The following is a 26,708-nucleotide window of genomic DNA, read 5'->3' as shown; positions in this document are numbered from 1 at the left end:
TGATACAGGATTTGTTGAATCTTGCTGTTCGTATTCCCCTGGGAATATAATACTTGGTTGTGCAGCAGTGTGAGCTGGACTAAGCAATCATACTGTACATACAGAGCTATGGATCTCCCCAACATTCTCAGACTATGTATAAAGGTCATGGTAATTATATTTTTTATGATTTGAGATTAATGGTATTCCCACATTTGAATTTTCTGTGACCTATACTCGCATTTGTTGCAACAAATGAAACTTTTGGGAGTTGTTTTATAATAAAATCCAATAACTGACATTTATAATTTAAGTTCTGTGGAAGCTAACACTACAGTATGTACGTATGGTGATTTCCATGCTGCTAGTAAAGTTCCTCTAGTCAGTAGCTCCTCTACTTCACTTTGATACTCTATGCCTCTGAGAATTCAGACGTGGAGCATCTCAAATGAAATCCGATAAAGATAGACCACAAGAGAGCGACTAGTTTGATCATATTCTCTACATCTCATATTTCATTTTATTGATTTCTGTTTGTTCTTAGATTTTCTGGTTTGTAACCTATGGGGTCACAAACCAGACCTATGGGGTATTTTCCACACATCCCAAAGCGAATGTAAAGTCTTTACATGGGATAACCTTTATACCCTCCACACGTCTGGGTCCACATCATTTTGTTTATGAACAGTCTGGGGCCAATACCCACAGAAATCTATTAGCCAGTTTGACATGACAGCAGTTCCGAGTAGAATGGGTTTTTATTTCCCCTGTGAGTCCTAAATTTGGATTGGATCTCTGTGTCACAAAAGTTCTCAGGAAATGATTTCTTCCATACTTTCATGGAGGACAAATAAGAAAGCATATCGACTGCAGACTCAGGCCTACCTTTCAACTACAAAGTACTGGAGTTGGGGAAGTTTGATATTCTAAATATATTTTATTAGACTGACACAACTCTCATGTTTGTGCCTGAAGAAAGAATAACTATCCACATTTTGGTTCACATTAGATATTGAACAGTGGGTCATTAGAGCTCTTCATCCTTTTGAAATGCAAACAAGAAAAGTAAAGAAAAATCGACACTGTCATTGTCACCCTGTTTACTATGGCAGCAGGTTTATTAAGAGATCAAAAAGAATCATTTTTAATTAGCTACTGAGGGAGGCCACATCCGGAAGTGGGGCTACATGGCTTATTGCTTATTTACGGGTTTGCAAATATTTGATTCAACCACGAGGTGGTCTCCGTTATTTGTGGATGTGAAACAAAGGAGACCACACAGAAACCCAAATCTGCCCACTAAAGCCTCTGACTCTGAAGGGAATGTTGTGCCGAGGACATCCTTTCATGCCATAAACTTTGATGTTTGTGCTCCGGTTTTCTTCAGTGTTCACTATTTTCATGGACATGAATAGGTTTAAGTAGACAATCACACAATCACGTTGTTTCCAAACTCGGGCAAAGACGCAGAGACTTTTTTTGGGGGGCATCAGAGGAGAGCATCTCCAAAAAGTTTGCAGCTTTTTTTCCATTGAGTTGTTGTTTGCAGCTTGTTTGCAGCAATACTACTGTACTAATCACCTTGCAGATTACTCTGGTGCGGTGCCACATCAAGAGAGAATTCTAATGTTCCAGAAAAAGAAAGGCTGGTAATTGACTTCTGTCACAGGCAACGTCCTGACAATGATTGGGACTGGCACCATCATTAGAATACAATACAACCCAGTATGAGGTCCTCACAGAACAAACCAGCTTGGGGATTTTTTCAATTTTTACACCCTGCCCCTCTGCCTTGACAACATGCTTGATAACATACTGTTCCAATTATCAATTTATAATTTTCAGGAAGCCAGAAGAAAGTTATGTATGTATGTATAAGCAAAACAATCAAAGTCGACTAGCTATTAATATTTTACTGCAGATTCCACATGCAACTTTTAACATCCTTGTGTTTGATGACATCTGGAGGAATTAGAAGATATTTATTGATGGTTGCATCATCCTTGGTCCTTTGGTGGAATCAGTGATCTCAGCCCATGTACTACTGCGATAAATAGTCTATATTTATGCCATCATCCATGCATTAAAGATGATAGATTTTCATTGATCACATCTTAAAATAGATTACAAATGTATCTGAAAAGATATTAAAATACAAGATGTTCTCAGCAGATCTTAAAAGACACCACAAAGACGTCAACAAGTAGACCATGAAGTCAATAGCACATTAACAATATTATATTGAATGTAAGTTATTGAACATTACTATCAGCGTTCAGAGTTTTTATTGTGTGATAACTGTGTGATAAACATAATGAACATTCAAATGAAGTGTAAACATATACATGGATGCTAGAAACCAGGCAAATTCTACACACATGATTTGTGCACATACTTTACAGCAAAACATAATCAATTCATAGTTATCCACCAGCAGGGGCACCACATGTCAAGTATCTGTCTAATAATGCCAGGAATCTCTGGCCAGTTTGTTCTGTCAAGGGGGAAGCAGAGAAAGAGGACCCATATGCAGGAGACGGACAGGGAATAGGGAAATGTACAAGTATAAACACATGATGTTTAACTAGAAGTTCTAGCCACAAATCGCAGTCTGAAATATATACCACGGGCACTGTGTGAAAATAACGAGTGGGTAGATAATTACTAGACACAGGCATTACACATGAAACAGGAATGTCACTGCATTGGATATAAAATGCAGAATAATTTAGTACCACAGCATTTATTTACGATGTCAATAATCAGCAAATTAGTCAGTGTCAAAAGAGAGATCTTTGTCCTCACTACAGACAGCAACAGTTGAACCAATGGTAGTAGACTCCTCGCTGATTCTAGAGGCTTTTATCTGAGGTTTAATGGGTTCTTAGCTGTAATGATTAATGGGCAGTTAGAAGATCCACCAATCCTTAAGGATAACAGTGAATCACAGGTAGGCAAAGAATTCACCTGAATCCTCAACAGTTTATTGTGAAAAAGGGAGATAAATTATCGTGACCTTAATGGTAACATGAAGTCAAAATAAAAAATAATAATTCACAGTCAAGAATAACTGATATAGAATAAATATTAGCAAGCAATTAAGCTAGGTGTGAGGTAAGTAAAAAACATTGCAGCCCTATTTCAGATCTCCGCCATGGACTCAAGTCGTTTTGATAACTTAGAGGCTACTTCAGACACACTCCTCAAAGTGCCTGATCAAAATTCAGTTTTTTTTTTAAGTGCAGAGGAAATAGGCCTAAGTCTCAGACTAAAGCAACAAACCTTTGTTGGTAGGGCATCAACCTCCTAAAATACAAAATAACAAATATATTGTGTCACACTATAAGTCACAAACTCTAATGTGTGTTATTCCTTTAAAAAAAAGTGTATTTGGACAGTCGGTTTTCTCAATTAGGTCAGCCTGGGAATGGAACCATCTCCCTCAAAACATTAGAGAATCAACCTCATCCAACTGTTTTAAAAGTAATCTCAAAACATGGTTGATAAATAACCAAAAATGTGATCACTAGTGGGTAAGCAGTAGAACTTGTATATTGGGATTGTATTTTATTTTATTGTTTCTTATTTTTATTTTATTTTTGTATTTATTGTCAATGTTATGTTTGATATACGTTAATGCCTTTTTTTTTAGGTTGTATAGCCTTTTTCCCTCTGGCAGAGGGACTGCCAATGGAAATTAGCCTTTGGGTGCATTTTAATGTTTATGAATGTACACTGTCCCTCTTGATCAAATAAACAAATTGAAATTGAGCTCCCCCTCTTAGTGTATTATTTTGCACACAGCAAGATGAAACCATATACTATTTGTATTTCTTTGGAATGTGGTTGTCTAAGGCTGTGACCCTCACTTTATTTAGGAGAAGAGGTCAGGCCCACAATCCAATCTTGGCTCTGGCCAATCTGCAAATATTTGACTCCACACAAACTTGGTATCCAGAGAAACAGCCCTTGAATACAAAGCCATGTGTATGACCTGATCATCTTCCGGTCAGTCCCAGCAGATTGTTTCTCCAGAACTCATTTCACTCAGGGCCCTCCCTAACCCCTTCCCTCCCCCACCACTCACTGGCTATATGTACTCTTGTTTTACCCCTTTTTTGTGTACTGAGCATTTATTAAAACTAAATTTCTGTCCATCAAGTGCATGTTAGCTGTTTTTTTTGCGACAGCCGCCCTCCACATTTAGGGTGGCGGATGTTCAGACTAATATTAACTCCACAGTAACATACTTGTGCAATTATCAGCTACCATTAAAACATTTTGTATAACATCTTTATAAATACGATGTATAATAACCTAATTGAGTGGATGAGAATCAGGCTTTTGATTAGTGTTGTCCTAATTGGTGTGCACAAGCAATGTCCAAAATCACAAAGCGGCAGAAGACAAACCTTTTCATTTTATATATAAAAAATTATTATATAATTTAGTTATTTGGGGGGGGGGGGGGGTGGAGCATGTTCTAAAATGCAATTGGGTGTACTACATATCAGACATTTTTCACATCAGTTAAAGATTTATGTCTGATTTCTCATGAAACAATCAATGGGTAACGCTATTGTAAACCACAGACTAGCAGCTTCCCATAACACCAAAGCAAGGAAGAAATTATGTTTGCTGATGAGAGGTATCCTCCATGCTTGACAAGATTTACTGAAGTTCACTGAATAAATGCAATTAAGTCTTTATGATCACTACCTCACTGCATGTGAACAATTCATTAATCACAGAAAGACACTTAGAAATACACATTAGTCTGAAACTGAAAGCATTTAATTTGTTTTGCGCTTCATTGTAATTCTTAAAGGTCATACAAATTCCATTCCCTGGTGGTTGGAAGGAGGCATGCTGCCTTTTAATGAACACATTTCACAGATGTTCATATTCTGGGGACACTATTACAGGTTAAGCTCTTAAAAGTCAAATTATGATGTATGATGACATAACTGGAATTGTGACTAAATCCTTCTGCAGTAAATTATATAAAATACCTCAAAATCATGCACTTCTTAGCCTACTTGGCAAAGGCGAGAAGGTCTGCTGTTTTTTTAAGCTTTCCCTATTCACGAAATTGCAATATCGGTCCAGAGTAAAATGTTACTCCCAATGTTCACAGAAAACTATATGGTCCAACTAAAATAATATTTACAACACTTCTATGTTTATGACTGGGTTTACCGACGGGACTCGGGACTCAACAGATACGGGCTAAGAGTCCACTTGACACCACGCGCACTGGCGCTCAGTTCATTAAAGGAGGGCCTGTCACCATGGTGATATCACTCTAACACAGCAGCTTCCCTAGATGCGTTGAAATAATAATGTAGTTGTGTATAGCGATTCAGCTAGCAACAAATGTTATATATATATATATAATGAGTTTCAATGTTTTCATGGATTTAGTGACTTTAGTGATTTGATAATACAAAACCAAGTCAGAATGAGTCAACTATCGGTGTACAGTAGCTTAAGACGCAGCGTATAATGTTGTTGTCTGGGAGGACTAGTAGATCTACTACTAGTACTAGTAAGTCCTGTACTAGGCAGCACTGCCCGCACACACTACTACTAGTAGCTTGCTGGATAACGATAGCAAGCTACATTTCTATATGTAACACCAGCTAGCTAGCAGGCTTGTTACCTGCTAACGTACTTGGCATGACTGAAGTTTGTATTGATCCAGACCCCATTGACGAGGAAAGAAATATAGTTAAACATGTTTAAGAATGACTATCAGGTGAGTGTAAATGTCGCCATTGATTTGATTGGTCAATCAAAACAAGATATCGTTATCCTGTTCAAATAGCCTCTAATAGTTAACCCCTTTGATATTATGCAATATCCAAGGGTGGAGCTGTGGTTGAGATCTTCAGTGCACATGGCAAAGATCCTGTGGCAAAATGGAAGCTCTGTGGAGGGCAGTCAGCAATAAGGAAAGTGAGTATTCATTTTCATACTAATCAAGTGTTACAGTACTGTACACCTATGCTACATAAAACACTACACCGTATGTATTAATTAGGCATTCCGTTGAACACAATGTTAGACTATTCTTTGCATAGGTGCATTATATAGCCTAATACGGGTTCTTATTTCTGTATAGGACTTTGACAAAGAGGTCAAAGGCTTTGTGTACATATTGGATGGTAGCAGTCAGACAATTAAAATGCAGATGCCAAAGGATAGCAAAATGTCTCGTAAGTGAAAAAACTAAAATCACCTGTTTAAGCATCTGTAGTAATATTCTGTGGTTGGTGCTAGATATTCAGAGTGCTGTTATTACTATTGATTTAGAAGTACTAAAAACAGAATTCAATTGTTCATCAGCAATGGTGTTTAAACAGATATTTCTGTTTTCACAGTTTGCCTTGTTCAGAGATTCTTGGTCCTCCAATTGAATGTTCCTCTATGTAAAGAATTTTCGACAGAGCTTGTGTAAGTAGGCTTTTGTTCAGCAAGTTTTTATTTTATGATAATACATTCAATTAGTGACTAACATTATGAAGGCCATTTTTGTCAGGAAGATCTGCCTAGATACAGTAATACAGATATTAGCTAACCCACATATTTTCATAAACCCTTGGCAATAGTCCCCCCAATTTTCTTTTATTACTTAAATCTTTTGAAAGACTAATTAAAAAAGACACAGACTTGTGTGATAAAAACACAGAATTGTGATTGTGTTCTGATCACAACTAACTAACTTTTTAGTTATTTTTTACAAGCAATCACCACCATGTAATTATTCTAAAATGCTTGCTGAAGAAATTGCAGTTCATCATAGGCCCCATGGTCTACTCTGGTAATCAAGTAATCATTCAGAAGCTCCATGTTCGATCGAAATACTGTTAGTTTTTCCCTGTAGAGTCAGACGTTGGCACCCAGTTGGAAATATGTAACCCAGTCTGCGTTATTTATTCTCTTGCTACATTATTTTTTTTATGTGACCTTCCTAAATACTAGCCCTTGTTGCTACATCACAAGGTTTGCTACCTATTTAAAAGTTCAATGTTTTTTCTGCTTATACTTAAGGAGGTTCAAGAATGTTATAATTGATCTCTTTGTGACTAACAGAACTCACAAAATCTCTCTTCCTTTTAATTTGTGAGAGTGGGTGCTGAAAATAAAGTAGCACGTTAAGTGAGTTCTTTCCTTCATGACATGTTTAAAACAACCAGGGGATGCATTGTGCTGTGTAAAGTCAAAACCTTACATTGAAAATGAGAAACTGCTAATATTTTCTGTTCACAATGTTTTTAATTGAGTTTGTGTTTTCAGAATAACTGATTCTGGGCATCTTAAAAGAAGACTTTACTTTTCAACTGTTCATAAAGAGTTCTCTGCAACGCCTTTGCATGCTAGGATACCTTTTGTTGGACTGAAACGTTGCATTGTGAGTGTGTGTATTACCTAAAAAAATTGAACCTTTTTCACCCTCAATGTTATATTAAATCCTTGATTATTTAGTCATGTTACCACTTCAAACTAGTTTCTGCAACATTTTCCCCCTTTGGTGTTTAGTGGTGCAACATGTGCATCGACCTTGTTTCATTCATCGCCGAGCTTTTTAAAGGAGCTGGCTTCTTGAGCTTGGACGGCATCACTTTATCTGCCAGCTGTAAGCTCAGAAGAATCTTCACCATGAAGGAGGAGCCTACAGGGGCCTCAGTTGGAGGTAAAGCAGTCAGTCACAGCTCACGCCTAGTTATGGTTCCTGCCAAAACAGAGCTTAGACAGTTCACCTTATCGCTGGAGGAATAACCACCCACACAGTCTGATGTTTCTTGGTGACACTCATCTCATTACTAACTTATAATTAACTTATCTGCACCCTCGAAAACACCTCAGACATTTTCATTTGAATTTGTCTTTTGAATCCTAACTGTGAAGTGTTTACTTTCCTGTGTGCTTTGAAGTGCAAGCCAAGATGATTGAATTTGGGTATAAATCTCATGATGTGTGCGTGTAACTTTCCCCAGCAGTGGGGGAGGTTGCCATACTTTAAAAAAAATAATTACCCAGAGAGCACTGGAATGGTATTGTTAAGGACAGATGTGACCCAGCAAAGTGCAGCCACGTTGTCTCTGGTGAATTCACCTGTAGAATACTAGGGATTACCATTGTTTTTTGAAATTATATAAATTGAGAAGCACATGTGTGTAATTTGTGACCTGTTTTCTGTCCTTTCACAGACTTGTTCCTCAGTGGGAGTGGTCCTAGAGATCCTATTCCCCGGAGCTGCCAGTTTCCGTCTGATGTACAACATGTGACTCAAGTCTTGAATATGGAGAAAATAAGACTGGCAGGTGCAAGGGTAGCCCCAGTGAACTGTGAATATGGTAGGTGAGACAGCAAATAAAACAAGGCTTGTAAGAAGAAGAAACTTAGTTGATATGTTATTCTTGTATATTGCAACTGAGTGCATCTCCAGGAATCATTACTGTTCTCACTATCATATACAGCAATAAGTCATTGACTAGTTTCAAGGAATGACAGGTGTTCAAGGAAATTAAGTATGATTTAGAAGTTTATTGATAGATAAATATCCTTGCACAATCATTTAGTTTATAGGTGATTACTCTTGTGCAGAAACAAGGGGGAGAGCAGTTCTGTCTACTTCAGTTTGTACAGCTTGATCTGAGTTTGTATCTGAGGTAGTGTGACAGGTAGGCTATTTATTTGAAATACAGTTTAGAGCACTTTAACTCTTCTGGAGCAGCGTTTGCTATAATAAGTCATATTAAGCTAGTTATGCTTGCAGGCTTGCATTCTGGGTACAAAAAACTAGTTATTTGTTCTGACAGCTGTCTAAGTCATGGTGACTCATCCGGCTGTGGCGATAGAAATCCAGAGCAATCACACACTGAGTTTTCATGGAAATAAGCTCTCATAATTGGGTGTGCTCAAGCCTTCGGCGAGAGCACAACCTTTGTTCTCTCACATATATATTATTATTATTTTTATTTCTTTTTGCCCCCCTAAAACTCAGTCAATATTTGGCCTACATAGACAACGTAGGTGTCAAAAGTTTCGTCTTGGTAGCGATTGAGTTGCTTGTATTGGGATTTAGGTTCCGTTGCACGGTTTAAGTAGAAATTACGTTTTTGTGTCGAAAAGTGAAGCTAACGGTGGCTAACTTGCTAACCACAGACAATGACGCTACTTACGTCACTAACGTCACGAAAACTCGCGTGACTACCTCTAGCAGAATATTAGTTTAGCAGCTCGTTAACTTCTGGGAGATAGCTAGGCTAACTATAGCTTTACTGCAAGGCAGCTGCAGAAACGCCACAAGCAAAGAGGCCAGGTGATAACTATTTACTAATTTTACTTTGTGATATGACACACAATTGTGATGTGTAATGTACAATATAAGCTGATATTATTAAGGAAGTACATCTACTTTCGGAAACAGTAGTCTACTATTTCACTGAAGTATTAGCATCATGACATTAGCCTGTGTTGCCCGGGCAACACATACTACAGTGGTCTATGATGTAGCGTTATCTGTTTTCAATCGTTAAAATAAACATTCCTCACATATACATTTTCGTTGTAGGGTTTATTCTGACATTAGTAAACGATTTGTTGGTGAAATTACCATTACCTGTGGTTTCAAACCAGTGTAGCTCACTGCAACGCTGTAGCTTACGTGAGACACACTACAAAAACATCTAGCTTACACAACTGTAGGAAGTCAAACGGCGACAGAACATGTTCGGCACTCCCCTTACTTAAATCAAAAGTCTATCTAACTACTAACCTCAACTTCATTGCCACAGCCTAAACGTTGTCAATCTGTTCATGAAAATAATTAATTTCAGCTTAAACCGTACAATGGAACGTTAAATCCAATTCAACCAACGCAATCGCTACCAAGACGAACACAGCAGTAGTCTAGTACTGTGCCGTAGTAGTACAATTTATCGGGGCAGCTTCTCCACACAGGGCTATATCGCATTTTGCGTTGTTACCTTACAATGATCGCTACCAGTGAGCTTTTTATGAATGAGCGATTTTCCACTAAATAAATGTCAAGCTTATTTACGTTTTGGGGGGCATATTTTCAGTTAGCAGATGGTACTGTTTGAATCGCGATTCCATCTTCTACTGCCGGGTAACGTCGTAGAATAATCTTCAAAGGGGGTTCTTTATTAATGAATGAATGCAATGAGTAGGCTAAATGCATGAAAATATCACGAGAAGGGAAAAACTTAAAAGGACGTTTAAATCATAGAGATTAGGTCAATTTTTACACCGGTCTGCCCAATTTATTCGTTTTGTTTCAACGATGAGGCTGCCTCTTGCAGGGGAAATGAGAAGACATCCATTTCATTCTACACCTCACTCGTATTTTCAGTTGTAAATGAGCAGCAAAAAAAAAATGCTTTTAAATCTATGTCATCTTTATAAATAATAAGTATGCATTTTTATATAAAATACAGAAATATCAGTTGTAAAAATGTCATTATAAAACGGACCCCTGTGCAACCGACGCAAGCAAGCACACCCTACAATTTCCCCAGAAATTGTACCCTCTCTAGTTTGTGTTGTATTATTAGCATAACAGGCCTAATAATGATTTAAAATGATTGCTATTGAAGCAGGCACCAAATCTACTTGTGTAAGAAAGACCGTTGCTAATTACCGTTGCTTCAGTACGTTTGTCAGAGGCAAAAAATATTTGTTTTGTTGAGAGAAGCAATCACACTCTGGGTATAGTACTAACCAATCGCATTTTTGTTCCTTCAAGGTCATCCAGTTACCAAACTGGCAAGTGACTGTAAAAACATAAAGCCCATGTTTGGTTTTTCTTTACAAATCTAAGAATTATGAAACCTTCCCCTGTTACTATGAAACCTTAAGAAATATAAAATGGACATTTTCCCCAGTCAACACTTTCCAATACACCTATTGCTTTATAACTGGCACCAATGAAACTGAAAACAGCCTTTGTGTCCCTTTCTGATGAGAACAAGTGTCTGCTCTGATAGAGATCAGACAGAGGGTGTCAGTGGAAGTTGCCATCAGTGGTGCTTGAGCAAATGAAGACTGGCACACAGGGACACTAATAGACCTGCCAGCCAGGGCCATGGTACCAGTCAAGCCCTGTCCTTCCTGCCTTCCTCCTGCTCCAGACTGAACCTCGCTGGGGATCGGTTGGCTCAGCATGTTTAGCTACAACCATTGTGATGAAAAATGTGCTATCTCTCTGTACCTGACAGATCAGTCAGGCAGTGCCCGGTTGACCAGCGCACGAAGCTTGAGGACCCAAGAAGCCTCCCACATAGCGTTTGGGTCAAGGGTCGCAGGACCCCCCCCTCTCACTGGGAGAAAGAACAGTGGACCACAAGAGGTATACCGTACACCTAACAGGGTAGTCCATTGTTGAATATGCTTCTTAGTTTGCTGTATTTAAGTAGATGTGTAAGATATAACATTGATCTTGTTTTGTACCACAACCTTCACTTGCCTCTTTGCAACATGCACTTGCCCAATACAGTAAACCCCATTCTGTGTCCCATTAAAGCAAAAAAACACAGGAGGGCGTGGTATATTGAAGCAATAAACCACGAGAGGGTGTTGTTTATCGCCAAAACACTCATGGGTTGTGCTGTGGTCATAGGCACAAGGTGCATTATTCTGCTATCAACCAATCAAATTTTGAGGTCGAAATTACCCATTTTATAAACTTCAATAAACTTTAGATACCACTAGCAAATAATAACATTCAATAACATAGCAATTCCTATCTACTTACAATATTTTACAGAAGGCATTAATATGGTAGTTAATGCAACATTAATGTAAAGTGTTGCCAAAAGTTATTTTCAAGAAGACCTGTGGATTTATCACAAGGAAAAAGCTTTTTATGTAGATCTAACTCATTAGCGTTGTGTCATTACCATGATCCAACTCCAAAGTCTCTTTCAAGTGTATTTTATTAAACATTTCCCAGGAGTGTGATCCTGAGCCCAGACCAAGCCAAATGTGGGCTGCTGTAGAAAGACTGAATAATGCAGACAGGAATGAGAGACAGCCTTGTCCCTGTGCCCAGGAGAATGACATTGTTCATGAGCTGTCAGGTAAGAAAAAGACTAATCTGCTATTACGTCACCAGAATGAACTACTAAACTCACAGGAGGACTCGATTGCTAGTTTAGTCTCACAGCTTTGGAAAATCAATGTCAAATTGACAGATGTTTGGCTTTACAATTATTGATATAAGAACTTTGTAAGAAATATATGGTAGATCTGTCATATTTCAAATACTTTACCATGATGACAGCATAATTGATCACTGCCACCTATTACCAATCCCTTGTTAACTTTAAGCAATTATTTATCATTAAAAAAATACTATGGCATGAAATAACTGACTCAAATTATTAAAGCTCCTTGACTTGGCTTTACTGACTAGTAAATCAATGTATGTTACAGAAGTGTGTGTGTTACAGAACTATTTACTGACTAGTAAATCAACTGTCTGTTGTATTTTGTCCTGGCAGCTGCATATTGTAGTCTGGCCTATATTTGCTAATATTAGACTTGGTAAGGATATACAGTATTTTGAGTGGGATGGGATGCAAAAGAGGAAGTCTGCACTGATTAATTTCATAGCAAATGCAATGTACTGTATATACTGTGTGTGTGTGTGTTTATATATATCCTTCACTGCCTCACAAGGTTTTTTTTTAATATTTCTGTCTGTCGTAGGGTTTAGGCTGGCATATGTGTGTGTATGCATACTGTACACACGTGTGTGTATATATATACATCTGTACTATATACAGTATAAAATTGTGTTTCTGTAGTAACTAACACAGGAATTCGAATACATCCGATTTCTTTTGATGGTGATTTTTAATTATTTTCTATGTTTTTTCTCTAATGTGTTCCTGTAGTGTCTACGGTGCAGCCAGGGAGTCTGCAGCCTCAGCCCCCCAGAGACAGAAATAGGGCCTCTGATAGGCTGGCCTCTAGGAGGCTACGGCTTCACAGTGCTGGGAAAGAGAAGCCAGCTCCCACAGGTAAACTTTGTGTTGGAAATGGAAAAACACATAATTCAAGGAGGTTTTCTTACAGTGTGAATGATTCTTGTCTGTGGAATACAAAGGGACATCTGACATGGTGCGTGGCTTCAGTGGAGACATGAGAGCCTCTGGTCAGATGTCAGCTCCTCCATCTAGCAGGGACAAGAGGAGCCAACAACCTCTGGACCTCAGACAGACGAGAGAAGGCCGGCCAACAGGTCGGTTTCTAATCCAAAGAAAGTAGAGTCTTCTGTCTGACACGTGGCCTTGTCAATCAATCTTCAATTAGGCTATTCAGTAAAGTTACTGCTTGCTAGCAGCAAGTGTGGTTTTACAATAAAGAGTATTTTGTTCCATTGCCTTTTATGGACCAAACTTCATTCCCCCCCTCCCACACACTTACCCCGACACCCATCAACTGTAAATGAACCCGTATGTGAGCTTAATGTGTTTGAAGCACATTTATGGGCTGATCCCACAGGCAATAGCACACCCGTGGCCTCTAACTGAATGCAGTAAGTTCATTAATGGTAATGGAACATTAAGTACTAGTCAGAGAGCTGCCTCTTGGGTCCAGGGTCCACCACACCGTGGGCAGTTACAGAATTTGATTACACTGTTGGGACATCTAAATGTGTTATGAATGTGTAGTCACTCATACCCATGAACGTGGGACTTGTGTGATGCATTGTACCTTGCACCACGATTTTCTGATTGTGAAGGTGACAGGATTGACATGAGCCCTGCCAGCTGTCAAGAACAGTTTTCTTGACACTGTTGATGGCCCTGAGTCAATTTGATTCCTCTTTTAAAGTTCTGGCAACTTAATTGAGTCTGGCAGCATTTTTTTAGCCTGGCTCTGCCCTCCTACATACTTCCGCTCAATTTTATTTTTGCTTCTGTACATAGGTCTGGCCATGAGGTACGTAAGTCAGATTTTTCAGGGTGATTTTCTACCGGCGAATCAGTGAACAGAGGGAGTGGCTGAGAACGATGATGTTGATGCCGTGCGCTAGTTTGTGTTGTAGTTCCGTAATGGCGGCGGAGAAAGATGCGAGCAAAGCCATTCGGTCCGTTGTGGCAACACTGCCGAATATCCAACAGCTAAAGCCGGAGCAAGAACAAGTTTTGCTGAGTTTTGTTGGTGGCCATGATGTTGTGGCCCTCCTCCCCACGGGGTTCGGGAACAGTTTGATTTTCCAGCTACGGCAGCTAGCTCTGTTACAGTAGTGGTGAAGGAATTGGCTAAGGCGAACGCTAGCGATTGGTTATGGCAGATCAGAGTGGCTCTGGGCAGATCCAATAGTTTTAAACTTCAACAGAGTACCCGCCTACAAGGAAGTCAACGCTTGTCAATGGAGCGAGGCCAGACTCTCTGTACAAATGCAATGTACGAGAGTCTGGTTAGGACCAGGCTAGCATTTTTTTACTTTCCTGATAAAATCTCAGAGTTTGGTTTTTCACAGTAGCTACATGCAGCATCGCCAGCGCAATAAGCAAACATTGTTAGTCAGCTTGGACAAGAAGTCTCTAAGGCGGCCTTTTCCTGGGTGTTTTTGAACGTGGAGCCTGGTGGACCCCCTAGGCGGAAGTATCCGTGTGTGAGTGATGACTCTGCAGCAAAGTGCCGCCCTCACTACTAATGATGTCGTTTGTGTGCCGGCGGGTAAGCCCAGCTCTGCCAAGGCGACGCGTTTTTCTCCCTGCATACCGGAGACAAATACATTAGCATTGTTTCCAAGGCTTCGGCTCTGCTTAATGCATATTTGAAATGCTCATTAAGGCATTACACAGCTATTAACAAAACTGCCGAAAATATATCTACACTGGAGAAATTAATATGCAGCTTTTGGCAAGTATCATGGAATTCATTTCACTCTGCCATATTGTGATTAGGTGGTTATTTCCATATGAAAATGAACTGAGAACAACAGGAGCCTCCTGATGAAGACATGAAGAGGGATCAATTTCTCCCTGTAATTAGATTGCTATAATTGTTCTCTATTCGATCTAGCTAGCACAGGAGAAACACAAGAGGCTTGTGCTGTGTATTGTGCACTATGCTTATTGATTTGAAGTGCTAACTCGTGCGTTGTACGATCTCTTCTCTTGAGACCCAAAACATAATTGAATTGTGTGTCGTAAATGAGGTGCAACTGTTTTAGTATCAGAGACAATTTGTTGCATCTTAGAATCATCAAATTAGCTCATCGAGTCAACAAGAATGCTGAGATAACAACCAGACCACAGTCATGTTTGTTCTCTTCCTGCTCTTCTTCCAGATGAGGTGTTGTCTCACAGTCCTGTGGAGGAGAGGAGCTGTTGGCATCCCTGCTCCAGGCTTCCTGCCAGGCCCAAGTCTAGGCAGCCCCCCACAGGCCTACTCCCCTCACACCTCCAGCGAGGGAGTGACGAGGGCAGTGAGCCCCATCTCTCTATGGATGAGGTGTTCACGTTTGCCTCACAGCCCCACTCTGCCAGGAGAGGGCAGGGACGGCGGGAGCCAGAAGAGCCGAAAGACGAGGAGAAGGATTTGGAGATCTCTGACATACAGATGGATACTGGAGGATGCAGGGGAGCCCGGCCAGAGGACGACTTCATTGCTAGTGAGAGTGATGAGGTATGGTGTGTTCCACACGCGCACACATGAGCATACTGCCCCTGAAGAGTTACTCTCACCTTTACTTTTACTGTTTTAAAAGTAAACTTGTTTACTTTCAACTTTGATATTATAGAAGTTTAAGACTAATGAAATACTGTAATGTAAATATTTTACTGAATAAAAAAAGGCTGAGTGGAAAGTGAAATGACTTTTAAACAATAGATCTATTCAAGGGAAAGTAGAGATTATACAGTAGATCTATTCACAGGAAAATTGATTGTCTTTACTGATTCTAAATTTAAGAATATAATTAAATATTCAGACTTAAGGCTTACATTAATGATCAAATTGATTATGAATGGCTGAATATTCAAAAAGAGTTCTTAATGTTTCTTTTCTTGGCTTAGTCTAATGATTTTCACTCATCTGTGAACCTTTTTGTTCTAAAGTGAAGTCTTTGCAGTTGAACACAGTTGGACTGAAAATAACATCTTCAGTTGTTTTGTGGTAATCTTTCTCTCTCTTTGCCCTTATTCATGTTGTGCCAAAATAAGCTACCAACCTAGGCTACACTCTTTTCTATTTCTGCCATTGGCTATGAACCATTAGAGGCACTAACTGTTTCCAGTTATAACCATTATTCTATTTCTAGCAGATAGTTTGGGTGAAATATATGTTGCATATCCTACTCCTGTAAACACACCTACCTGTATGTGAGTGTTAGCATCATGTAGTTTGAGTGTGTTGAGTATGTGGGGCTGGAGTTCTGGGAGAGACACAGGAGTTGAGGTCAGACTGGTTTACACACAACTCTGTGGTGAAAACACATCACAGCTTTGTTTTGTTTGGGAGAAGTTTGGAATCTCTTTCAGTCGAAAATAAAACAACTTGGAACCAGTTTTTCTGAATATACATACAGTAATCAAATAGTATGTCAACTTTCATTTTATGAACCATAACAGTAGTTAGACCAATTGGGTATACTCACACATGATGAATTACAATTCAGTTTTGTTTGAGGTCCATTTCATTTTCAAGATACATATGCTCTGCTTCTGTTAATTAGGCCACTGTGATTGATGTCTGGGAGGTTTGGTTTCAGCCCTAACTGCTGAGCGAGAACTAAACATTTGACTCTTGAACAGCACTCTTTCCTTGTTGTTCTACTTGACAGTCCGTGGACCCTTTCAATGCACTGTAGTTTATTGGGGGTTGAATATTCCCCAAAAATGAGAAGCATGCTGCTTACATGCTTACATTACTGTTTTTAACATTGAAAACCGATATTAACCTATTCTTGTGGCCTGTTGTGGACAGTTTAAAACCCAACAGAAACTAGCGAATATAGTAAATATATATTACATAGTTACTAAACAAGTATTAACAGTCAGCTCTTCTCAACAGCAGATCCACTACTATCCATAATGGTATAGGGAAATGAGGTTACAAATAAGTGGAAGTGGATGGAATGTTTCTATCAGTAAAGGTAGGAAATCTTATCAGAGGAGGGATGAAAAGTAAATGGGGATTGAGGAAGGAGTCAAATATGCCCTTTCACCAGGTTGTCCTCATTAGAAGGCAAATAGAACTGTCCGCTTTTAAGCCAAACATAAGAAGACCATTAGCAAGGATGAAAGCCATGCAAGTTTAAAGACATCGCCTTTGCTAGATACACTAATGTTGTGCCTTTTTAGATAGCATACTGCCATACCTAATTGCAAGTAATTTGTGATGTTATCCCAGGTCCAGTAAGTCACATTTGCTTGACTTTATTTCTCATTCATCAATGACTAGTTTTTCTATGCAGAAGTCATTCCTTTCAAGGTACTGCAGCAGACCCACCATGATGCAGTTTTAGATGTCTCTTGTATTTAATCAGACCTAAAACCGCTTGGACATTTTAATATCCATTATCTCCACAGAAAACATCAAATTAAAATCTAACTTTAGACAAATGAAAGAAGTTGCAGAAAAGTCATTTTTTTGCTGGAAAGTTAAAGATGTTTTTCTGATTCATTGTTTTCCATACAGGAAGAGGCCTCCACTAGGTTCCTTCAAAAAAGGTGCAGTATTGTCTACATTCCTGCCACTCCGAGGCCATCCAGTCCAGGTGGGGACACTCCTCTCAGGCCTGAATCCAGTGCTGCAGACCGCACACCTATCAGACGGACCATCCCAGCCGACTCTCCATCCAGCAGGAGTGCAGAGGTGGCAGGGATGGTCCCAACCCGCTGTCTCTCTCCCAGCACAACCACCCAGGGCCATGGCCCGGGACCTGAGGGAGTGAGCCGGGACCAGAGATGCAGGACATCAGTGAGCAGGACCTCCCTCAAAGAGATCCCCCCAGGAGACTTCAGACTGTTGCAGGTTGTACAGTTATTTAGTATTCAGATCCTTGATTGGCTGAGATATGACCCAACTTCCTGTTTGGTGTCTTTGCTGCCGATTTTGATTGGCTGTACCATACCTCCTCATCAGCTCATCCCCCGGGATGGAAGCACATGGTTTCAGAAGAGAAAGTTCTGTTAACACTGTTAGATACAATATTCCACATTTTATTGGTGCTGGTGATTTGAACATCTGTCAGGTTGTTCACTCGATAATCGCTCCTCCAGGTGGCCCCGGTAACGCTGTCTCATGCCACATAGGGAATTTGAGGTCCAGTCAAAGTCCAATCCTGTGCAAAAACAACATGTGATTCTACCCTGTTTCTTTTTTAACTATATTGTAGACTACATCATTACAGAGTTGTAGATTGTACAACACTGAAGGCCCCGAGCACTAGCTGATCAGAAGCCCTTATCTCAGGTGCTTTTTTACATTATCAGCACTTTTTCAACATCATCGATACACTTATTTGGGTGCATTATAACCAAGGATAACTCAGGGACATCGTTTAACACAAAACGTTTTGTTGTGCTGATTGAATCATCTAACCCAGTGGTTCTCAAAAAGTGGGGGCAAAATCCCCATGGGGGGCTATGAAGGAATGGATAATAGGAGGGGGGGGTCCAAAATAAATTTATTCTTCCTCAAAAATGTCAGAAGCACTATTCTAAACCTTCTGCAGCCTTCAGAAAAGTGCAGTTCTCTTTCTGATGGATGATGAGTTTGTGACCCCTGTTGATCTCTCAACACCCCAATCTCTGGAGGTGCCGTAATAATCTCTGGAGGTGCAGGAAGAATGAGAAAGCTTTGAACGATCATGGGAGAATATTGGGATAGTGATAAAAACCCTAAGGAAGTTACAAGTGAAAGTGCCGAAAATGATTGCTGTGACTCTCTGAGGAGGGCATTGTTTACCTGGACCAACCTGACTCAGAACTCAGAACTGAGACTGGAATCAAAAATATGTGAAAAGGTAAATGTTTGTGTGAAGAGAAAGGTTGAGGCTAGAAGAGAGAGGCTCCTGTTGACAGAGAGTAGTTCTGACAGTCAGTGCATGCCACAGTCTCCCGTGGACAGGCTGGGCTCCAAGGCTGCTAATTTAATCTGTGATTTTTGGATAAGAGGGGAAGGGGGGAAGCTTGTTAAACGGTGGGCATTGTGCGCTGCCTCCTGTGGCATCGTATATCGTGTCGTGCTGCTCCCCTTCTTCATCCTCTCTGCTCATATTAAAGTGTGTGATGTGCCGTAGAGAGCAGAACAGGATTTGAGAGCAGGTTTGTCACGCTGCACTGAGGAGGATTTCAGAGAGGGTTGTCTCACCTTGAGGAGGCTTCTGCTGCTCCTGGGGGAAACCAGGATCAGAGGACAGTCAAGTGGACGGATCACAGGGCCACAGGGGAGGCTGCTTCAGGGTTTTCCCAGGTTCAGACCCTTCAGCTCAGTCTCAGACAGCCCTCACCTCCCAGTTCCTGGTTGCTGGATAAAAAACATTTTAGCCTTCCTCTTGTCTTTGTCTCAGAAGCAGCCCTTGATTATCATGCCTGGGTTGCTCGTCTGGTATCAAGTTGCCTTAGAAGTGTACTGAATCAATATTGTTTATAGATTTTTCTTCTGAGCCACGAACCAGTAGGTGGTTTGTCCAGATGTACCCCATGTTCTGGTTTAAACACCTCGTCTCTTTTCCTCACAGGGGATTTTCTCAGACTCTTGATTTCGTAAAATAAACATTGTAAGAATTCTCTTGGTTTTGTTGCGATGGGTGTAAAGGTGCAGGGGGAGAGGAGTCTGGCGCGTGTCGGAACCAGCAGCTGTGACCTGCATCTGCTGAGCAGTCTGCACATGCAGGAGGAGGAGGAAGAGCTGCGCATGCTGGCAAGTCTGCGCCGGGAGCAGGAGGAGGAGGAGGAGATGGAAGGAGCAACAGGTCTCACTTCCTCCCAGATCCACCAATGCAATGTCAGCATCAGCACCAGCAGTGACGACACCTCCACCTGGACACTCATCCCCGCGGTCCGTCCCATTTGTATCCTGCACACGCTCACTGTTGTTATTGATTTCACTCAGTTCCATTCATAATCTACAAACCTCCATTCTTACCTAACAGGCACTCATTCCAATGGCCAATTCCATTCATACATGTTCAGGAGGAGCCTCAGGAATCCTGTGTTATTGATGTGAATGTTTAATCACATCTTTCTCCTAACTCCCACTATCTTTAAATTTCCAGTTGTCTCTAGTTTGTGATGCTCTCATGGTATTACATACAAAACCTTCTTCCAAAATTAGCTACAAATGGGCAACACTGCTGAATATGAGAACATGATGTCCTTATTGACTCCCAAATAATCCCCAGCAGCCCTCCTCACTATGCAGCTTGCTACAGGAAAATACAATAGCTGACAATACCTTAGTTAAGTGCACAAGCCTGTAGAGACCGTTGTATCTCTGATGGATGCCTTCATTTTAGAAACCCCAGCTGTAGAACTATAATCAAAACTGCACACAGGCCTTTTCTGTTTTCACACTGAGACTGACAGACCTAAGGCACAAGCCGTCATTCCGTGTCAATATCATACTTAATCTCATACAATCTCATACAATGGGGAGCAATACAGTCATATGCCATTATTAGTAGTTTAAAAACAATTGTATTACAAGGGGCATACAGGCTGCTGCCAAGGCCTCTCCCTGCTCACCTTTAGTTTTTAGTTAGTTTTGAGGCTTTAGTTACACAGGGTTATTCTACTCTTCTGTTCTGTATTGAAAACATGTAGCAACAGTGCCACCGTTAGACATGGTCTAGGGTGTGATGTGATGGTGTGATGGTGATCAGGAAACTGATCACCATCACATAGTCTTACTACAATGTTATAAAACGAAATATAAAATATACTATTATGTGAAGACAAACGCTTTATGAACCTACAGTACATGATGGATCCTCACTGCCTCCTACTACCCTCATCTATTGTGTCCTTCCATTTCACCCAGCCATCCAATCAAGGACATCACTATCAAAATGAAATGAACCCTCTCCTACACTCCAATCCAAGGTGAGCATTGATCGTGCATACTAATGTGTATTAATTTAGGCCAATCAGATTTGGCTTTCTTTCATTACACACTTTTTTTTATATTATTGTGTTTATCAACCGCAATGGAATGGGAATAACAGAAGATAAAGGGAAATGAAAACATTTCCACAGTAGCTCTGCCTTGGTGTTAGTGTTTAACTTCAGCCTCGCTTATTAGCTCTGGCTGTCAGGGGTGATTAACACAGTGTTTCTGGTACTGGACCCACACACACACACACACACAGAGGTCTGGTTTCAGTCACCTGGCTGTCAGTGCCTGGACCAGTCTTGCCATGCAGGGTTACAGGGTGCCCCTCCCGATGAGAGGGGGTGTCATCTAGTCCTCTCTCCTCATAGGCTAGCTTGGCTCCCCACTGCTGCAGCAGCCAGAGCACAAGCCTAGTCAAGTACCAACGCCTCATCAAGCATGTTACACAGGAGACAAAGTTATTGCATCACTCTTCCACCACTTCAATTATGCATAGTCCACCAACATTTAAAAAATGTATTGATGAAAACAAGGCCACCTCATGTGGACATGTGTAGATATCCATGCCTGTAAATGTAATAATAGTTCCTTTTTATAGATCTAAAGTCAACACAGAAAATAATTGTTGGGAAGGTATCTTAGGACAGACTGCAGGAACAAATCAAAGACCATCACCATTACTGCATATGTGTATACTGAATCTGTGTCAAGGCTTTTTCTTGCTTTTCTGCAGTCTGAGCATTGTGAAGCCTGAAAGTGAGATCTGTCATGGTGTTGAGTATCCTGGCAGTGCTGCAGTCTGTTGTTTGGAGTGGTAGTCCTCCCCATGACAACTGAAATGCTGCTCTACCTCTGGTTTGTCAGTGCTTTTCCAACGCATTGAACATGTTCCTTTGTGTGGGATTTTTGTGTCTCCCTCTGGCAAACGAGCTTTGAATCCCTTAAACATCCTGTCATGTAGATGTTGAGTGGCATTTCCGCTGTTTCAGAAAAGGCTATTTTGAACATAAACAGGAATGCCAAACAATATAGTTTTTTTAACCTTTAGCTTTACAGATGTAGCCTGCATATATCATGAATGGAAAAGCCTTCGTCTCATTGTTGTATAAACTGAAGGCAAGATATTATAAATTTTTTCTGCCTGACAGTAATGGAAAACACAGACCAAGAGGATTTTTCCCTGTCCTATTTATCCGTTTTGCCTAAATGTTATACATATAAAGATTTTTATTTATTTAACAATTACATCTCTAGCCACGCTGGGTGCCACATAGCAATGTACGATCCCTGGGTGTTCTGTAAAGATAGGAGTTAGAAAATAAAGATACCATTGGTGAAAATAGATATCTAGAATAAAAAAATCCTTACATGTGGTAAAGTTTATCTTTACTTTCTGATGTGTGTTTAAATCATCAAAGGAGGACTTTTCTGTGTGTGGTGTGTGGCTGTAAAGTGAGAATCAACCTTGACCATGGAGGTTTTCTTCTGAGTGCTGTATATAACACAGTGGTGAAAGACTAAAAACTGTATTTATGCTTCCTCAGTGGGGAATATCTACCTCTCCTACCATTATTGAGAGGGCGAAATGTGTATTGGTACTTCACTGTCTTTTCTTCTGACAAACACACACACACAAGCCCACAACACGAAAATCCCATTTGGTCATGGATGTCAACAGTCCTTGAGCAGTTTCGGCCCCATCTGTCAGATGTTGGGGTGGTGTATTGATCTGCTTTGGACTGTTCCAAGAGAAACTATCCTGTAATATTCAATTAAATTGTCCAAAAGAAAGTTCTGAAAGATTTTTCCCAAAACCCTGCAATGATGTTTCACGATTAAACTTTATGTGTGATCCAGAGACAAATAATATAGAGCCATCCACCTCCAACTTACAGCCAGGGGCAAGGTTGAGCCCCCTGCCCTGGACCACAGAGTGTACAATTGGAGATCACAGCTGGCCATAGTTTCCTACAGCTAAGCCTCTGTACTGTAGCCAGTAAGAACACAAGAGAGGATCTTAAGAGCAGGGGGTTGGGAGTGGCTCACTCGGGGCTAGCAGAGAAGATGGGGAGATTATGAGGACATCATGTCAAGATAATAATATGAGATATCTACAGGAAGTATTTTATGCTTATGTTTGTTTTTGTAATGGCTGTCTTCTGATCTCTGTTTCCAAGAGAATGGATGAATGTCCTCAGTCCTCCCATTCTCTCATCCAGCCTGCTTAAGGGGTCAGGGGACACTTGGGACCATCACAAGGATCCTACCAGAGGTACTGGCGAGACACAGACACCCTGAATCCAGTTCTCCAAAGATAACCCCAACCCTCAATTACCTTAACAATGAAAACAGCACACATTCACTTGCTGATACTTTCATGATGAAGGGGGAGAGGGAGAGTGATCAAATGCTAGGGACATGCACAGAATACATACATTTTGATTTGTCCAGAAACCTCAGAGAGATAGCAGCTTTAGCCTGCATAGCACTAATGGAAACGTTGACTTGGGTCAGAGGTTACACAGGCGGAAATGTTACGCTCCTGTAAAGATGGCACTGCGTGGAGAGGAGGGCTGTAAAACGGGCTCCAATTAAGGATAAAACCCCCATGCGACTGGAGCGCTCTGTCCTCGGCAGGGCTCTATAGGTCAGCTGAGATGTGCTCGTTACAAGGCTGGGCTCAGAAGACGCGCCTGCAAGGTTAATTGGTGAAACCTTTTCCATTTACAACATAATTTTTAAACCTCTGACACATTGTGTCTTATAATTAGTTTTCATTATCATCGTTGAGTTCTGATTAGATGACAATGTTCCTCCTGGAGCATTCTATAACCTTTTTAGTAGTTAACAGCCTGTCAGTTTAACAACTAAAATCGTGTGCTTTAAGCAAGAAGTGAAATTAGATTTTGAGAGGCTTTTTACAGCTTCATGATGTGACTTTGGGTGTGAATGTCTTAAAAGTCCCTGTCTTGATTGATGAAGGAAGAGTGTTGGAGATGGTGGGAGAAAGGCTCCCATCGCTCTGGGGCAGAAGGTCACCCCACCCTCAAATCTCCCTGGAGCCATTTCCTTCTACTAATAGTTCATCAGGGACAGAGCAGATACAAACTTTTTCCTTTGGTGATTCTGTGGGTGATACTGCCATTGATTGTGTCTACATACTGTGCAGTATAGTTCATTCTGTGTGTATTTGTGTTAGTGAAGACCTTTATTTGTGTTACAGGGGCTGATGGCTCAGACAAGGAGAACAGAGAGGAGAACGAGGAGGAATATTTAAATCTGCTCTATGATCCCTGTCTAAATTGCTATTTTGATCCCCATACTGGAAAGTACTATGAGCTGGCCTGATTTAAAACCTTTCATAATAAAACACATAAAAGTGATTGAAATTGTCTTATTTATATGCCTATATCCCTATACATTATGTGTTCGTGGTTATGTATTCTTGTGATCTAAGACGTTTATAACTTAGCTATACATAATAGGTTGTTATAAACATATAATAAGTGTTTAGCTATCCTACAAACAAACCTTTTGTTTCAATGTGCCCTCAAATCAATTGCAGTGTTAGAATTGAGACATTTTACATTTAGTCATTTAGCAGACGCTTTTATCCAGAGCGACTTACAGTAAGTACAGGGACATTCTCCCCGAGGCAAGTAGGGTGAAGCGCCTTGCCCAAAGACACAATGTCATTTGGCACGGCCGGGAACCGAACCAACAACCTTCTGATTAATAGCCCGACTCCCTAAACGCTCAGCCATCTGACCCCTGTTGTAGTTTAAAATTTGAGTTTTTATAAATATATGTATCAACAGACAATGAAGTATTAGTTGCTGATAAAATAATGCCTGACAAAAGTGCAATCAACAACCGCTGAAGGATCGACTAAAGGTACAAATGTAATTTCACCCAATCAGAAAGGCCGTTCTTTTACATGCTGGCTTCTGTCACTACAGGTGAGTCAAACCAGGAAGTAAACAACGAGTACTCAAAAAAGGCCAAACTCCTCTTACTCGAGGTAGCAACATTTTGTGAGACATCCAAGTCATCATGCAAGATTGACTTCCGCTATACGACGATAAAATTGGATTCCAAAGTGCAGACCGTGGTACTGATAGGAAAATGTCAACCGAACAGGTGTTACACTCTAGCTAGTTGTGGCGTTAGATTGTAACGTCAAGGCAACTGCTAATATCACTTTTCGTTGTGCTTGTATTGGTCTATTAAGCGCCGAAGAATGTTAAAATGAAGACATGTGACAGTCAAGCCTATGTAGCGTAGGCCCACTGTTAAGTTAAATTAACACTCGCTGTATGATTTACCTTTCTAAAGCCAGGACAAAGACTTCATCCTGGGATCATTGCATCTGTGATATTTGTTTCATTGGTTGCAATTATCGCTGCAGTATTGATAATCAGAAAGTACTGCTTTCCACGCAGGTAATCTAAATGAAATTAGTGACCTAAAATCTAAGACCGCTGTAGGACTGTATTTGTTTAATCTGTACTTCAGTTATGAATTGAGTATGCTAATGTTATGTTCCCATGTGTTGTCAGTGAGGCATCATATAGATATTCAGTGCTGATGCGGATGGAAAATGAGGGGCCAGCCGGGACAGAATATGCTGATAAGGGGCTACACACAGTGGGAGAGGAGTCAGATGAGGTGAGAGTTTACTACTGTACATTCACATATGTCTCATTGTAATGCAATCAATTTTTGGCGGCTTATGTCCATGTACCTTTCAACAGGACCTTTTGGAGTAAGTCTTTCGGCCACAGCATTGATGGAATGACTTGGAAATAGTCAGATGTTTTATTTTTGTTGCATGGTCTTTTATTTTTACCTCCCTCTTCTGTCTGCATTTAATTTGTCTATAGCATTTCTGTCTTCTGTACTTTAGGGGGTTATACATTAGAATACATTAAATATAAATGTTAAATATGATTAACATATGATAATTAAATATGTTGTTTTGTACAGTTTGTCAGTTGTGGGCTAGCAACTCAGTATCTGATGAAACTTTACACTTGACCAAAGACCATGTGCAATGGATTATGTAATAAGAAATTGTTTTTAGACTAAGAGCAACTGTAGCATTTTTCCTCAAAGATGCCTACAAAGTTCAAGCCCTATCCTGACTCTTGTTGGTGTTTTCTATGGACCATTCACTCTAACTTCTGATTAGGAATTAGATAGGTTGAGATATCAGGGTTAGCTGTCCATATAGAATTTATAGGTACAGTATACCCTGCATTGCAGTCTGTCTGAATTATTTCCACATTCTTAACGTGGTCTGTTGTGTTACTGATCTCTGGGTAAACCAAATATTTTTCTGAAATTATTATAGAAAAATATTATCAAGTGTTATTTGCATATCATGTGACATTGTGTCCTGTGATATTTACGACAAACTACATAAATGGTGTGTGGTTTAGTTACCTATATTCTTAAAACAAAAAGGCATTGTTAACTTTTATATTTTTCTATATGTATGGTTGTGTTTTATGTTTTCTGCACTTAATAACTTTGACAAACAATAAATACCATGCTGCTGAAGTCATTGTGTTAGTGTGTGAGTGTGAAAGTGAAGCTTTCTTCAGTACCAGTAAATACAG

At 40.2% G+C, this 26,708-nt stretch overlaps 2 protein-coding genes across 3 annotated transcripts; both read left to right on the top strand.

Annotated features, from left to right (window-relative positions):
* Positions 1-5,543: 5,543 nt before the first annotated feature.
* Positions 5,544-24,460, top strand: cfap20dc (CFAP20 domain containing). Of its 2 annotated transcripts, XM_062468670.1 has the most exons (17): positions 5,544-5,737; positions 5,848-5,937; positions 6,104-6,197; positions 6,363-6,435; positions 7,279-7,393; positions 7,522-7,675; positions 8,193-8,339; positions 11,226-11,356; positions 11,960-12,086; positions 12,906-13,031; positions 13,118-13,252; positions 15,317-15,654; positions 17,668-18,003; positions 19,792-20,034; positions 21,016-21,077; positions 23,265-23,359; positions 24,311-24,460. In XM_062468670.1, the coding sequence occupies exons 1-17, from the start codon at positions 5,717-5,719 to the stop codon at positions 24,433-24,435; spliced, it is 2,412 nt and encodes an 803-aa protein (XP_062324654.1). In that variant the 5' UTR covers positions 5,544-5,716; the 3' UTR covers positions 24,436-24,460. The 2 variants fall into 2 exon arrangements, with proteins under 2 accessions (XP_062324654.1, XP_062324663.1); XM_062468679.1 differs by lacking the exon at positions 23,265-23,359 and having other exon boundaries at positions 24,311-24,431.
* Positions 24,461-25,063: 603 nt separating this feature from the next.
* Positions 25,064-26,649, top strand: LOC134031894 (sortilin-like). The gene is made up of 4 exons (XM_062475684.1): positions 25,064-25,227; positions 25,423-25,529; positions 25,647-25,755; positions 25,842-26,649. Exons 1-4 carry the CDS (start codon positions 25,213-25,215, stop codon positions 25,854-25,856), a joined length of 246 nt encoding a protein of 81 aa, XP_062331668.1. The 5' UTR covers positions 25,064-25,212; the 3' UTR covers positions 25,857-26,649.
* Positions 26,650-26,708: the final 59 nt, after the last annotated feature.

The sequence above is a fragment of the Osmerus eperlanus genome, chromosome 1 (assembly GCF_963692335.1).
Source record: "Osmerus eperlanus chromosome 1, fOsmEpe2.1, whole genome shotgun sequence".
Classification (NCBI taxonomy): domain Eukaryota; kingdom Metazoa; phylum Chordata; class Actinopteri; order Osmeriformes; family Osmeridae; genus Osmerus; species Osmerus eperlanus.
The sequence above is the reverse complement of the archived record's forward strand: the minus strand, read 5'-3'. Positions and strand labels throughout refer to the sequence as shown.

Coding starts and splice junctions, on each gene's coding strand:
- cfap20dc (XM_062468670.1), top strand. CDS start 5,717: ATGTTTAAGAATGACTATCAG. Junction 15,655..17,667: donor TTGCTAGTGAGAGTGATGAG/GTATGGTGTGTT, acceptor TTTTCCATACAG/GAAGAGGCCTCCACTAGGTT. Junction 21,078..23,264: donor CTCCTACACTCCAATCCAAG/GTGAGCATTGAT, acceptor TCTGTTTCCAAG/AGAATGGATGAATGTCCTCA.
- LOC134031894 (XM_062475684.1), top strand. Junction 25,530..25,646: donor AAGTACTGCTTTCCACGCAG/GTAATCTAAATG, acceptor ATGTGTTGTCAG/TGAGGCATCATATAGATATT.